This window comes from Pyrgilauda ruficollis, unplaced genomic scaffold (genome assembly GCF_017590135.1).
Source record: "Pyrgilauda ruficollis isolate IOZ18807 unplaced genomic scaffold, ASM1759013v1 scaffold129, whole genome shotgun sequence".
Classification (NCBI taxonomy): Eukaryota; Metazoa; Chordata; class Aves; order Passeriformes; family Passeridae; genus Pyrgilauda; species Pyrgilauda ruficollis.
In genome coordinates, this window is record NW_024511321.1 from 134,342 (window position 1) to 146,452 (window position 12,111).

Below are 12,111 nucleotides of genomic sequence, written 5' to 3' on the forward strand. Positions count from 1 at the left end.
TGCAGGGTGCAGATGGTGCTTTGTGAAGGAAGAGGGTTTAATCCCAGTTCTGGAGTTTGTCTTGAATGGGAGATAAATGGGCACAGCTGGGCTGGGTGATCTGTGCAGGGGCTGGATGAGAAATGAGGGATTACACTGGAAAAAAAGGCCAAGGATTTCCCTTCAGTCCCAGACAGCAGGCACAGGCAGGATCTTGCAGGCAAATGGAAGAGAAGATGCTGCAGGCAGCAAAACAGCTTCGTGCCAGAGTTGGAAAAATTTCTCTTGGAGATTCAAAGCCGCCTTTCTGATCATATTTTGAGCTCCAAAACTCTTCCTTCCAGGCTCAGGCCTTTCTCTCTCTCCTTCCCACAGAATCCCAGAATGGTTTGGGTTGGAAGGGATCTCAAAGCCCATCCAGTGCCACCCCTGCCATGGCAGGGACACCTTCCACCATCCCAGGCTGCTCCAAGCCCTGTCCAACCTGACCTTGGACACTTCCAGGGATCCAGGGGCAGCCACAGCTGCTCTGGGCACCCTGTGCCAGGGCCTGCCACCCTCCCAGCCAGGAATTCCTTCCCAAAATCCCATCTAAACCTCCAGTTTGAATCCATTCCCTCAGCTGCCTTGGTGGGTTTGTAAAGTCCTGGAGGCTGTGGATGGATGCAGCTGGGAGGAATTTGCTGCTCATCCATAGGATCCCTGCTGGCATCCCAGGGATGTGCTGCTGCTCCACCCCCTGCAGCCATGTGCTGCTTCCAAGCAGCTGCCCAAAACTTGCCCTGGATCCTTTCTATCCCGCTGGGAGCATCAGGAACAACGGAGGGACTATAAAAAGTCTCTTTGCTATCAGATGGTCAAGCCCTGGGATGATTCCAGGATTGCTTCCAGAATCCCAGCCTGGCCCAGAGCCTCCTCCTGGCCTCCCTGAGTGCTTCCAGCTGAGAGTTGCTAATGCACCATAAATAAGCCTCAGAGCCTCAACCTTGCTCCAAAATACCAGGGGAACTCCTCGATTTAGGCTGTGCTGCCTCTTGTCCCCTGCATGTGACCCCGGTTGTCCCAGCAGATTCCTGCTCCATGAGGTAAGCTGGCTGGGATAAAAGGGAATGCATGGAGCTGCCTCTGGGTGTTTATTGCTAGAAATGGTCAAAAAGCTGGGCAGGGAAATTGGAGGGGTGGGTGGTGGAGGCAGGGATGGGGTTTAGTGGGATGATGTTTGTGGAGTGGTAATAAATCAGGGTTAAATTAAAGCTGAAATTAGAGAAAACTTATATATAAAAAGGAGTAAAATATATAATACAGGAATAAGTATCTCTAAATACAGAAATAAAATTATAGGTTCAAAAAAGATTGTATATAAAATATAAATATATAAAAATCTATATATTTTTTAGAGATTTAACATCCCTATAGATATCTAAATCTATATATTTTTAGCCTGGAAGTGTTCAAGGGCAGATGGGACAAGACTTGGAGCAACCTGGGATAGTGGAAGGTGTCCCTGCCCATGGCAGGGGGTGGAACAAGGTGGACTTTAAGGTTCCATCCAACCCAAACTGTTGTGGGATTCAATGATATGATTGAAATAGATTAATATAAATATAGAAATAAAAGTAAAGCTTAAAAGAAATAATGCTTTCTAAAAATAAATAGATATCAATATATATGCACAGTATTTATATATAGAAATATAGTGTGTAAGTAACTACAAGAATATAAATAAAACTTAAAGCTAGATGATGGTTTGGGATGGGACACCTACAATATGAAAGACAGTTAAATCCAGAGGTGTGCAGCCTCTGGATTCAGGAATGCCAGGGCTAGTGGGATCCACCCCTGAAAATCACCTGGATGGGGCAGTTCCCAGTGTGGCATTTCCCAGCCTGTTTCAGGAAGGAACGATGCTGGTGAGGGTGGGCACTGTGGGGCTGTGTCCTGCTCAGGTCACCTGCTGGGAACCAAATTCCAGTGTTCATTACAATCCTGGGAGTGCTCAGGGAACTCCCACTGCTGCCAGCACGTGGTGAGATCCCAGCCCTGTAGCTTCTCCTGGCTGGGATAATGGCTGATTGTGTCCTTCAGCATTCCTTGGGTGGGAAAAGCCAGCCAGCTCCTGCTCCTGATCTCTGCTGCAGCAGGGATGGGACCAGGGCTGCTTTCCACAGGGCATTCCAAAGGGAAAGCTCTGCAGCTGAGCGTGTTGGGGTGATAGGTGCAAAAAACAGAGCAAGAAACAGCACAGGAGCTTCAGCGTGGACAGCCAGCTGCAGAGGAGACTCCAGAGCTCCTTCCACGCTCAGGCATGTCCAGAATCCCCACGGAATCATCCGAGAATCACAGGATGGTTTGGTTTGGATTGGAAAGGACCTTGAATCCCATCCCATTCCACCCCTGCCACGGCAGGGACACCTTCCACCACCCCAGGCTGCTCCAAGCCCTGTCCAGCCTGGCCTTGAACACTTCCAGGGAATCCAGGGGCAGCCACAGCTTCTCTGGGAATTCCATCCCAGCCCCTCCCCACCCTCCCAGCCAGAAATTCCCAATTCCCAATCTCCCATCCAGCCCTGCCCTCTGGCAGTGGGAGCCATTCCCTGTGTCCTGTCTCTCCCTGGAGCCTTCTCCTCTCCAGGTGAACATTCCCAGCTCTCCCAGCCTGTATTTTCCCAATCCAAGCTGTATTTCAGAGCTCTCCAAGGCTTTCACCACTGCACTTGGATGGCTCCATGCCCAGGTGGATCCTTTTCCAGGTCAGCTCCCACACACTGACCAAGCACAGGGACTCCTGGTCCTGCTCCAGGCCCTCAGTGGTTTCAGTGGTACAAAGGACAGTGGGCTCTGCTTTCCCAGGAAATTCCTTCTCACCTGGAATTGAGTGCAGCAGACCCAAAGTACTGCTTTGGTGTTTAATAAAAATTCCCTTTTTCCTTGCTCCCCGTATTCCCATGGCTCAAGTCACAAATACAATGGGATGCTCCTCATTTTAAATGGGTTTTACATTGTTCAGGTTGGTCCCAGGCAGGAAAATGGGAGAGGTTTGCTGTGAAAAGGAAACACTTTGGCCAAAATCTCTTTAAAAAGTGGGTAAATTATAGGCTTTAAACTTTCCAGTCTGATGTGTAAATAAATGGCTTTAACTCTTGGATTGCTCCTGTGGAAGTGAGAGGGTCTGGACTGTTGCTTACATGGCTAAGTAGGGATTTGTGTGCTTATTTCTATTTCTATTTTTTCTATTTCTATAATTTCTATTTATATGACTTTAATATTATTGTGTACTATTATGATATTATATATTATTTCTAATTTTATATAGTTAATGTGGGGGTTATTATTTTTATTATTTATATTTAATGTATGAAGGTGTTACTAGGCTCTGTCACAGTGCTCACATTTACATTGGAGTGACTGTGCCTGGGAAATTCCACATTTTATCCAAATGTTATGTTACCTTTCCAGCCAAGGACACTACTTCTTTCCAACAGGCTTGCAGGGAAAATGTCCTCAACTTGATTTTTAACCATTACAGAACAGGAAATTCATCCAAGGGAGATACTGGGCATTGCTGGATGTTGTTCCTCATGGAAGGATATTCTTCTTTTCCCCCTTTTTCCCCTTTTTTTTCTCCTTTTTTCCCATCCTGCCATTATAAAAGTGATCCATTTTCCCCTGCAGACATCAGGCATCCAGAAGAACTCTCCCTTTTGAGGAAACCCAGAGATCCATCAAAGAAAAAAAAGAAGAAATTGGACGATCAATGTGAGGATGACACCTTCGAGCTGGAGGGGCCTCTGATCACACCGGGGTCGGGTGAGCTGGCAAAAAAAAAATGGGAGCAGGGGAAAAAACTGGCACAGCAACGTGGGGCTGATGGAATTCCTGAGGGTCTGTGCAAGGAACAGACCCCAGATCCATGGCACAAGTCCTGGCGGGCTGCAGCACTCGGTCGCACGGATGCATGTCTGGGGCTGGAGCTGTCACGCATTTTTGGGAGCAGAGCAACCCCCAGGCTTCACAGAACAATCCAGAGCCCAAGTGTGGCCACTTGAGCACTCAGATGGTGTTGCTGAGAGCTTTTCTTACCCTGTTGAGAAAGGAGTTAAATGGAAAATCGTTGCTAATGTCTACATTCCTGGCGTGGTTCAGGCTGTGCCACCGTTCTGCTCTGTATTTGCAGCCCAGCAAGGGCAGAGTTTTATAATTGCTTTAGTGTTGCCTTACATGAATGATGTAGCTGTGGATTGTGATGCTAAAAAAATCCTTTTATTGCTGGAGGCTGGTTGGCCAGTGTGGATTCCAGATCCAGAGCAGGACTGGGAAGGGAATTTCTGGTGGAGTAACATCCCTGATGAAGTAACATCCCTGATGGAGTTGCCACAGGCAGCAAATTGATGCAGGTGTTTGCAAGCAGAGGGGTTTTTCATCTTTTTTCCATGGCTGCTGGAAGTCTGGTGTCTGAAGGCAAATGGCAGGAGTTTAAACCATAATTTTGGCCAAGTGGGAGCACTTTATCCCAAATGGATTTGTGGAGAAAGCCGCGGTGGTGAGCAGGGGAGACGTGTCTGGCTGCCAAAGCTCTCGGGTTTAAATCCAGCAATCCAAGGTCAGCAGGGCAGCTTTAATTAAAAAAAACTACCTTGGAATTGTAAAGCTGTGTAAATTGTTGTTAAATCAGCTGCAGGGAAGGTCATGGAGTGTGGTTAGTGCCAGTGGTGGCACCGGGCTTGCAGAAAGGAAGGTTTTGGCTGCGCAGGGTGATGTGCACCACGGGTCTGGAACAAGGAAAAATAATCCTCCTTCTGCTCTGATCCCACTCTTTCTCCTCTCTTAAAATTAAAAATACTTCTGGACTTGTCCTCTTCCACTCCTGGCTCAGAGAATTTGGGCAAGGCTCCAGTCAATTTTCATTTCCATTTGGCACTTTCATCTTGAAAGTCCATTCTAAGCCTTTCCAACAGCCAGTGTTCACAGAGAGTATCTCTGTTAGATTAATAGGAAAGACTTGGCCTTCTTTGGGGGAAATGTATGCAAAAGCTGGGCTTTATTTTAATTATTTATGGCTCTTCCAGTGAGTCACTTGGCTGCTTTTGCTCTCCTTGTGAATGAAATCACTCAGAGCAGGTTGAATTCCTGCCTGTTCAGGTGCCATTCGATAAAAGTCGTGGGTTTCATCTGAATAAATCATTTCTAGCGTTGTTTCAACATCAGTTTGTGTGCTGAAAGCTTCTGGAAAACTAATTAATAATTCAAGAGGTGCTGATTTCAATGTCTTGGGAGTGTTTTGTCACTGAGTACCCCCAAACCTGGCAGTGAAACCATTTAAATCCCAGTGGGCAGAGTTGTCAATACACCCACAGGATGTGTTGCCCAACAGTTTCCATTAGAAGACCTGTAGTCACTTGTTTATATAAATTAGCCAAATTTTTTGCTATTTCTGCAGGAACTTTCCATGACACTGCCTGCCTGGGGCAAATTTTTTAAGGGAAGCTTCTTCTGAGATGTTTCAGGTGTTTGGAGAAAGAGATGAGAAGAAAAGTGCAGGGGAAGCTTTGCTCTGATGGAGCAGACACTCAGTCAAGGAATGTGGGGGGTATTCATGGAACAAACTTCCCCAAAATTTGGGGCAAAAAGTGGGATTTTCTTTTGTTGTTCTAGTTGATGCTCAGCTTTGTGTGCCCAAGCCATGTAAAGGCTGAAGCTTCAGTGGGGGTGGATGGGGAGGAGGGGAGATCTCTTTTGGGAAGTGGTTTATGGCTGGTTTTTGTTGGAGTTCTGTGCTCCAGTGCTGTAACAATCCATGGGGAGAGCACCTTCCTGCTGCTTTTATAATCACAGAATAGCTCAAGTTGAAAGGGACCCTCAGGATTGTGGAGTCCCAGCCCCCAAAGTACAAGTACCTGGTCTAAAAACCTGGAAATCATGCCTGGCCTTGTCCTTGCAAATGAAGGTGGATTTTCCCATCCCTTGACATCCCTGCTGCTGTTTTGCTCATGACTGGTTTGCTGGATCTGTCTTGGTGACAGGTCCCCATGGTGCTTACAGGTCCCCAGATGATTGATCCAGACTGGGATGCCAGCAAAACAAACAGGAGCATTCAAAGCATCCTTGTTTGGTGGTTTTCACTTACATTTTTCCACCCTGCCAGGCAGTTTAGAATCAGGTTTGTAATTATTTGGAGTTTCCTAGCCACGATGTTGGCTGTCACTGACATGGATGCTGCTGATTCACACCGTTCTTCCTGCTCCTTGAGATGTCCATCGTGAAAATTGAGGGTTCAGAAAGGTTTTTCCATTGGTTTGGTCTTGGTCTTTCCCAGTCCAGCTCAGTTTTCTGTCACTCCTTGGCCACGAGAGTGTGAGGATGGTTTGGAGCAAGGAGCTGGAGCGTGGCCCAAGGTGGCGGCTCGGGGCAGCAGCAGGAGGTGGCACAGAAGGTTTTGTTTGTGGCATCTCAACTCTTCAACACCCTGAGCAGAGCTCTGGGAGGGAGAGCTTGGGTCCCTTGAATTGCAGGCTCATGATTTAGGAAGGACACAGCCCCTTCCCAAAAATCCAGAGTGGTGTTGGACCTTCTGGTTCTGGTGGGCAGATTTGTGCCCAGGTGATGCTGGGTGAGCTCCTTGGCCAATCTGTGCACACAAGGGAATTCCTGGCATTAGGAGATGGTGGTTGAGCCTCCCTTATTCTGAAAATCTGGATTTTTTTGTAAAAATTCAGTGTCCCTGTGAGCTGAAGAGAGGCATTGGATGGTTTGGGATGGAAGGGACTCTTCTCATTCCACCCCCAGCCAAGGGCAGGGACACCATCCAGAGACCAGGTTGTCCAAGCCCCATCCAAGTTCCCCTGGAACACTTCCAGGGATGGGGCAGCCACAACCTCTCTGTTAAGCTCTCAGCTATTTTAAGCTATGAAATACCGAGCTGGATTTGGTTTTTTTTTCCTCTTCAGATTAATAATTTTGAAATGTTTGGGTGTTTTTATGTCTGCTTTGAGTCGGTACGAGCTGTGAAGCTTCAAAAGGCCTGGGAGTAACATTTGCTTTGGGATCAGTCTGGCACCACATCGCACCACTCAGCACATTAATCCTGAATTTGTGTGGCCACCTCAGCAAGCTTTTCCATCCGGGAATGCCACATTTCCATGCCCAGCTGTCCTCGTAACGTGAATAAAATAACGGGAAGTCACTTCAGTTGCTTTGCTGCCACCAGCGCTGCTGCAAACGCTCCATTAGGGTGGTGCAACCTCACCTGTGCTGTTCTGCCCTCTTCCAAAAACGCCCATTTTTGGCTTCTGTCCTTCTCCTGCTCTCCGGGTGACTTTCTCTCGCCTTCTCACTTCCCTCCTTTCTTTCCCTCTCTATAGGCACCGATATTCTTTACATCGGCCCCGTCAAAGGTGAGCTCCACCTCAATAGGACTTTTGCCCTCTGCCTCTGGTCTCTTTGGCTGCAATCCTTAGTTTATTTTCCTGCTCCTCTAAAACTTTTGACTTCCAAAATCTTTAAGCAACAGGTAATACCGGTAAGTCGGGGGCCACTCATGTCCCAGATGCCACAGAAACTCAGGGGGCAGGAGCTTCCCGGTGTGGGAGACCTGAGTCTTTTCCCATCCTTTGGGCTGGAAGGAGTTTTCCATCAGTTTTGCTCTCAGAGAAGAGCCAAGAGAGAGGAGAGGGACAGGTTTTCACGGGAGAACAAGCAGCGCAGCATTTTTCCCGTTGCGAAAAGACGAGGAGGGAAAGTTTTCCACCCGCCGGCTCCAGGTTTGCGCAGAGCCGGCGTGGCCGGGAGCAGGCAGGGCTTGTCCCTAAGACTAATTCCCGGCTTTTATTCCCCTCGCTGGTAGGAAATATCTATTCAAGCCCAGGACTCTATAGCAAAACGATGACGCCGACCTACGACGCCCACGACGGCAGCCCCCTGTCCCCCACGTCCGCCTGGTTCGGCGACAGCGCCCTGTCCGAGGGCAACCCGGGAATCCTGGCCGTGAGCCAGCCCGTCACCTCCCCGGAGTCCTTAGCCAAAATGTACAAGCCCCAGACGCTGCTCGATAAGGCCAAAATCAACCAAGGGTGAGTTCAGGAGCTGAGGATTTGGGTTTTTTTTTTTTTTTTGCTGGTTTTTTAATTGTGTTCTCGAGAGCGTCGTGGCGACTCCGCCGGAGCGCTCCGTGTGTGTTATCCCGTGTTGGCAATCCACAGGTGGCTGGACTCGTCCCGATCCCTCATGGAGCAGGAGGTGAAGGAAAACGAGGCTTTGCTACTCCGGTTCAAGTACTACAGCTTTTTTGACCTGAATCCAAAGGTACAGAGCTCCTTGTTCTGCTCTCATTTTGAAATTTCCATCCTTTGGAGTGAAGGGTGCGTGATCTCTAACACACTGTTGTGTTGGTAAATCTCCCAAAGACCGTGGAAGTTTAAAAATGGGTTGTGCAGGCGTCAAACCCAGGATTTGTGATCCATTATACCAGGGTTTATAGGTGTTGCTAGAGGTGCTTAAAGAGTTCTTAAAGCCACTTCTTGTGGCTGAGGATTTTCAATCTCTGATCAAAGTCTTGTGTTGAGATGAGAGATTACAGAATCCCAGAATAGTTTGGGTTGCAATGGGCCTTAAAGAGCATCTCATTGCAACCCCCTGCCGTGGGCAGGGGCAGTTTCAGTGGATGGGGTGGTTTGTGTCGAGCTGGGCTCCTGGTTTTCCGAGCATCCCGCGTTTCTGTGCCGCAGTACGACGCGATCAGGATCAACCAGCTGTACGAGCAGTCCAAGTGGGCAATCCTGCTGGAGGAGATCGAGTGCACGGAGGAGGAGATGATGATGTTTGCAGCACTGCAGGTGAGACACAGCCCCAGACGCCCCTGGGTTGGGTTAGACTTGGTTTTGTTCTCGGACTTCTGTGCTCATTAATCTGATAAACGAAATTTTGGAATCCCAAAGTGGTTTGGGTTGCAAGGGACCACAAAGCTCATCCAGTTCCAACCCCCTTCCACTATCCCAGGGTGCTCTAGCCTGGTCTTGGACACTTCCAGGGATTCAAGGGCAACCACAGCTTCTCTGAGCAACCTGTGCCAGGGTCTCACCACCCTCACAGCCAAGAATTCCTTCCCAATATCCCATCTAAACCATCCATTCTTCAGTTTAAAATCATGTTTTAAGCCTCACCTTATCCCTGGAGGGAGCTTGGCTTTCTCATGCTGGTAGAAGTTGGGTCATTTCCCATCTTCAGATCCTCACTTGAGTTTATGAGATAATTTAAATATTTGCCACCAATTATCCCTCCTGAAAAAGAACTTGACCTGCTTTTACCAAACATGTTTATATCTCTCCTAACTTCTAGTTTTGTCCTTCTTAACCCATCCCATACGAACACGGGGTTACTGAACTGTGCCTCTCTGGCTCTCTGCCCCCAAACCAGCTGGGGATAATCTGTGGCTTTCCCAGAACTATTTATTTTTCTGGTTTCTGAAATGCTCTGTGTGATTTGGCATAAATGCTCCACCTGCTATCCACTTCCATGAGAGGGATGGCAGGCATTTGTTCCGTGTGGTCTGGCACACCTTGGAGCTGTAGGATGCAGAAATATCCCCCTCAGGAGCAGGGCTGCCTGCTCCAAGGGCCCCTCCCAGGAAAAAAAGAGTGGAAAGCAGAAATATAATGACTCAGTTTACATCCAAGCGCTCCAGAGTGGGTTGGGCACGGTTCTTCCTGTGAGATTTTATGGATGTTTTGGTTTTCTGGGGTGAAAACAGATGCAAAGACATAGAATCCTACAATGGTTTGGGTTGGAATGGGCTTTAAAGGTCATCTTGTTCCACGCCCTGCCATGGGCAGGGACACTTCCACTATCCCAGGTTGTTCCAGCCCCATCCAACTTGGCCTTGGACACTTCCAGGGATGGGGGATCTTACAAATATCCATAAACACTTGGTGGGAGGCAGGAAAGGGTGTGGACAGAGGTGCCCAGTGGCAGGAGCAGAGGCCATGGACACAGGCTGGAACACGGCAGGGTCTCTCTGCCCATCAGGCAGCATCTTCATACCAGGAGGGTGACTGAGCAGTTTGCCCAGAGAGGCTGTGGAGTGTCCATCCCTGGAGTTACTCCAAAGCCAGGTGGATGTGGTCCTGGACAACAGCTCCAGGTGGCCCTGCTGGAGCAGGGAGTGGGACCAGGTGACCCCCAGAGGTCCCCTCCAACCTCAGCCTGGTGGAAAGAGCAGCTCTGCCCTGTGGGGTCCAGAGATCTCCCTCAGGATCAGTGCCTGGAGACTCCTTGGACTGGAAACATCCAGGATGGTCCTTCCTGACCCAGCAAACCCCCCCAGTATTTGCTGGCCCCTGCTCCTGGTGTCCCACTCTGGTTTCCACTCCGCTTCCCAAGCACGGCAGCTGTATCACCATGATCCCCTGGGATCCTGGGGTCACAGGAGCACCCAGGTGTGACCCTGGCCTTCCTTTCCAGTACCACATCAACAAGCTGTCCATCATGTCCTCGGAAAACCACCTGAACCACAGTGACAAGGACGTGGACGAGGTGGACGCCGCGCTCTCGGACCTGGAAATCACCCTGGAAGGTGGCAAGACGTCAACAATCCTGGTAAGGGCTGCAGGGAATTTTTCCAGGCATCCAAACTCATTTCTTTCCTTTTTTTTCTTCTAATTCTGATGAGAAAGTTGCCCACACCTCAGTAATATTTTCTTTAAAATATTCTTTAGATACCAAGGGATAGTTCTGGAATGAGGGAACCCCGGGCAGGGTCTGGAAAAGTCCTGGAGGAGCCAGGATCTTACTGATCCTGCACCAGGCCACCCTCCTGATGAAATAATGGAAAACTAAATGGAAATGAAGTTGTTTTTTATCCTCACTACTGACTTTCCCAAATAACTGAGTTTTCCACGTTGAGCTTCCTCTTCCACTGTTTCTAATTCATGTTTTACAGCACCTAAAGCAGCTGCAGGATTTTCAGAACTAATTTAGGCTTATGAAACCCTATTTTTATTAGACTGGATTTTAGCCTAGGTCTGTATTTCAGAGCATTTGGGTTTTTTCTTTCTTGATGTGCCATTTTAACACTGGTTTTCCACCTTTAAAAATATAAAGCCTGAAAATTAAAGTGCATTAAAAGGACTCAGTCCTGTCAGCCTTGGCCCAGCACAGCTTTTCCAGGCATTTTGCACATTTAAACCGTCTCTTTCCAACCCTAAAATCTGAAATTTTCCACTTTTACACTTCATATAATTTTTAAGTGTTTATGACAGATCTTTTTGAAGCTACATCCATCCTTAGATGCTTTATTGGCATTAAGAACAGCAGAGTTTTGCAGTACGAACCAGAAATAACAACAAATTTTTATCACCAAGACATATTTTGTAATTCCTTTTGCAAAACCAGATTTGAAACACATCACTGAGGAACAGTCCCTGCCAGACAGGAGTGAAGAGGACAATGATTCATCCAAAAAAACCCATCCCTTTCCGTAGGGCTTTGGAGCAGGAGCCATTTCCAGATGCATTCGAGTAATTGAATACGGATAATGGGCAATTACTGGATTGTTTGTTTAGATTCTGCATTTTTTTCCCTGTGGTATCTGTAAACATTTTCTCATTGCACACTGAAAGTAAACTGTCCTGCTACTGGAAGCTCCTGGAGCAATCCTCCCTTTCCCTGCCCCTCGAAATTATTTTTACTTCCAGCTCCTGGGAATTGCAAGCGCCACCCTGATGCAACAAAGGGAATTTAAACTCAATATTTTCAAAATTTTGGAGGAGAAAAAAAAAAGTCTTTCTAGGCTTAGAAATCCCAGTTAGTTCTCTGCAGAGCTGCCTCTTCCCCTTTTGTTTGGAGCATCAGGAATAACTGAAGGGAGGAGAAAATTCCCTGTGCAAACTCTGCTGCCGTGACCGCCGGTGACCCCGCGGTTGGGAATTGGCTCCGGCAGCAGCAGGAATTCCTCAAAGGAAAATCAAACCTTGTCCTCTGCTTTCAGAACAGCAGAGCTGGGCCCTGCATTTTTCACTGCTGGCTTCTCCTGGGAAGTGGCTGGGGCTTTCTCAGGAGCAGTTTCACAGCCCCTGAGCCCTGATGGGGCTCCTGGTTCCCTCCCCTGCTCCACATCCCTTCCCTCCTGATCCCACTGCTCCG

The 12,111-nt window shown here is 48.1% G+C and overlaps 1 protein-coding gene across 4 annotated transcripts in view; it reads left to right on the forward strand.

Annotated features, from left to right (window-relative positions):
• Nucleotides 1-12,111, forward strand: part of FERMT2 (FERM domain containing kindlin 2) — a 50,575-nt gene that overhangs the window by 26,816 nt on the left and 11,648 nt on the right. For 2 of the 4 annotated variants that reach the window (XM_041458559.1, XM_041458560.1), the window contains exons 4-9: nucleotides 3,652-3,786; nucleotides 7,338-7,370; nucleotides 7,820-8,045; nucleotides 8,175-8,277; nucleotides 8,700-8,807; nucleotides 10,432-10,566. In XM_041458559.1, coding sequence (XP_041314493.1) covers nucleotides 3,652-3,786; nucleotides 7,338-7,370; nucleotides 7,820-8,045; nucleotides 8,175-8,277; nucleotides 8,700-8,807; nucleotides 10,432-10,566 — 740 coding nt within the window. The remainder of the gene's footprint in view (nucleotides 1-3,651; nucleotides 3,787-7,337; nucleotides 7,371-7,819; nucleotides 8,046-8,174; nucleotides 8,278-8,699; nucleotides 8,808-10,431; nucleotides 10,567-12,111) is intronic. The other 2 variants (XM_041458561.1, XM_041458562.1) reach the window with 1 other exon arrangement.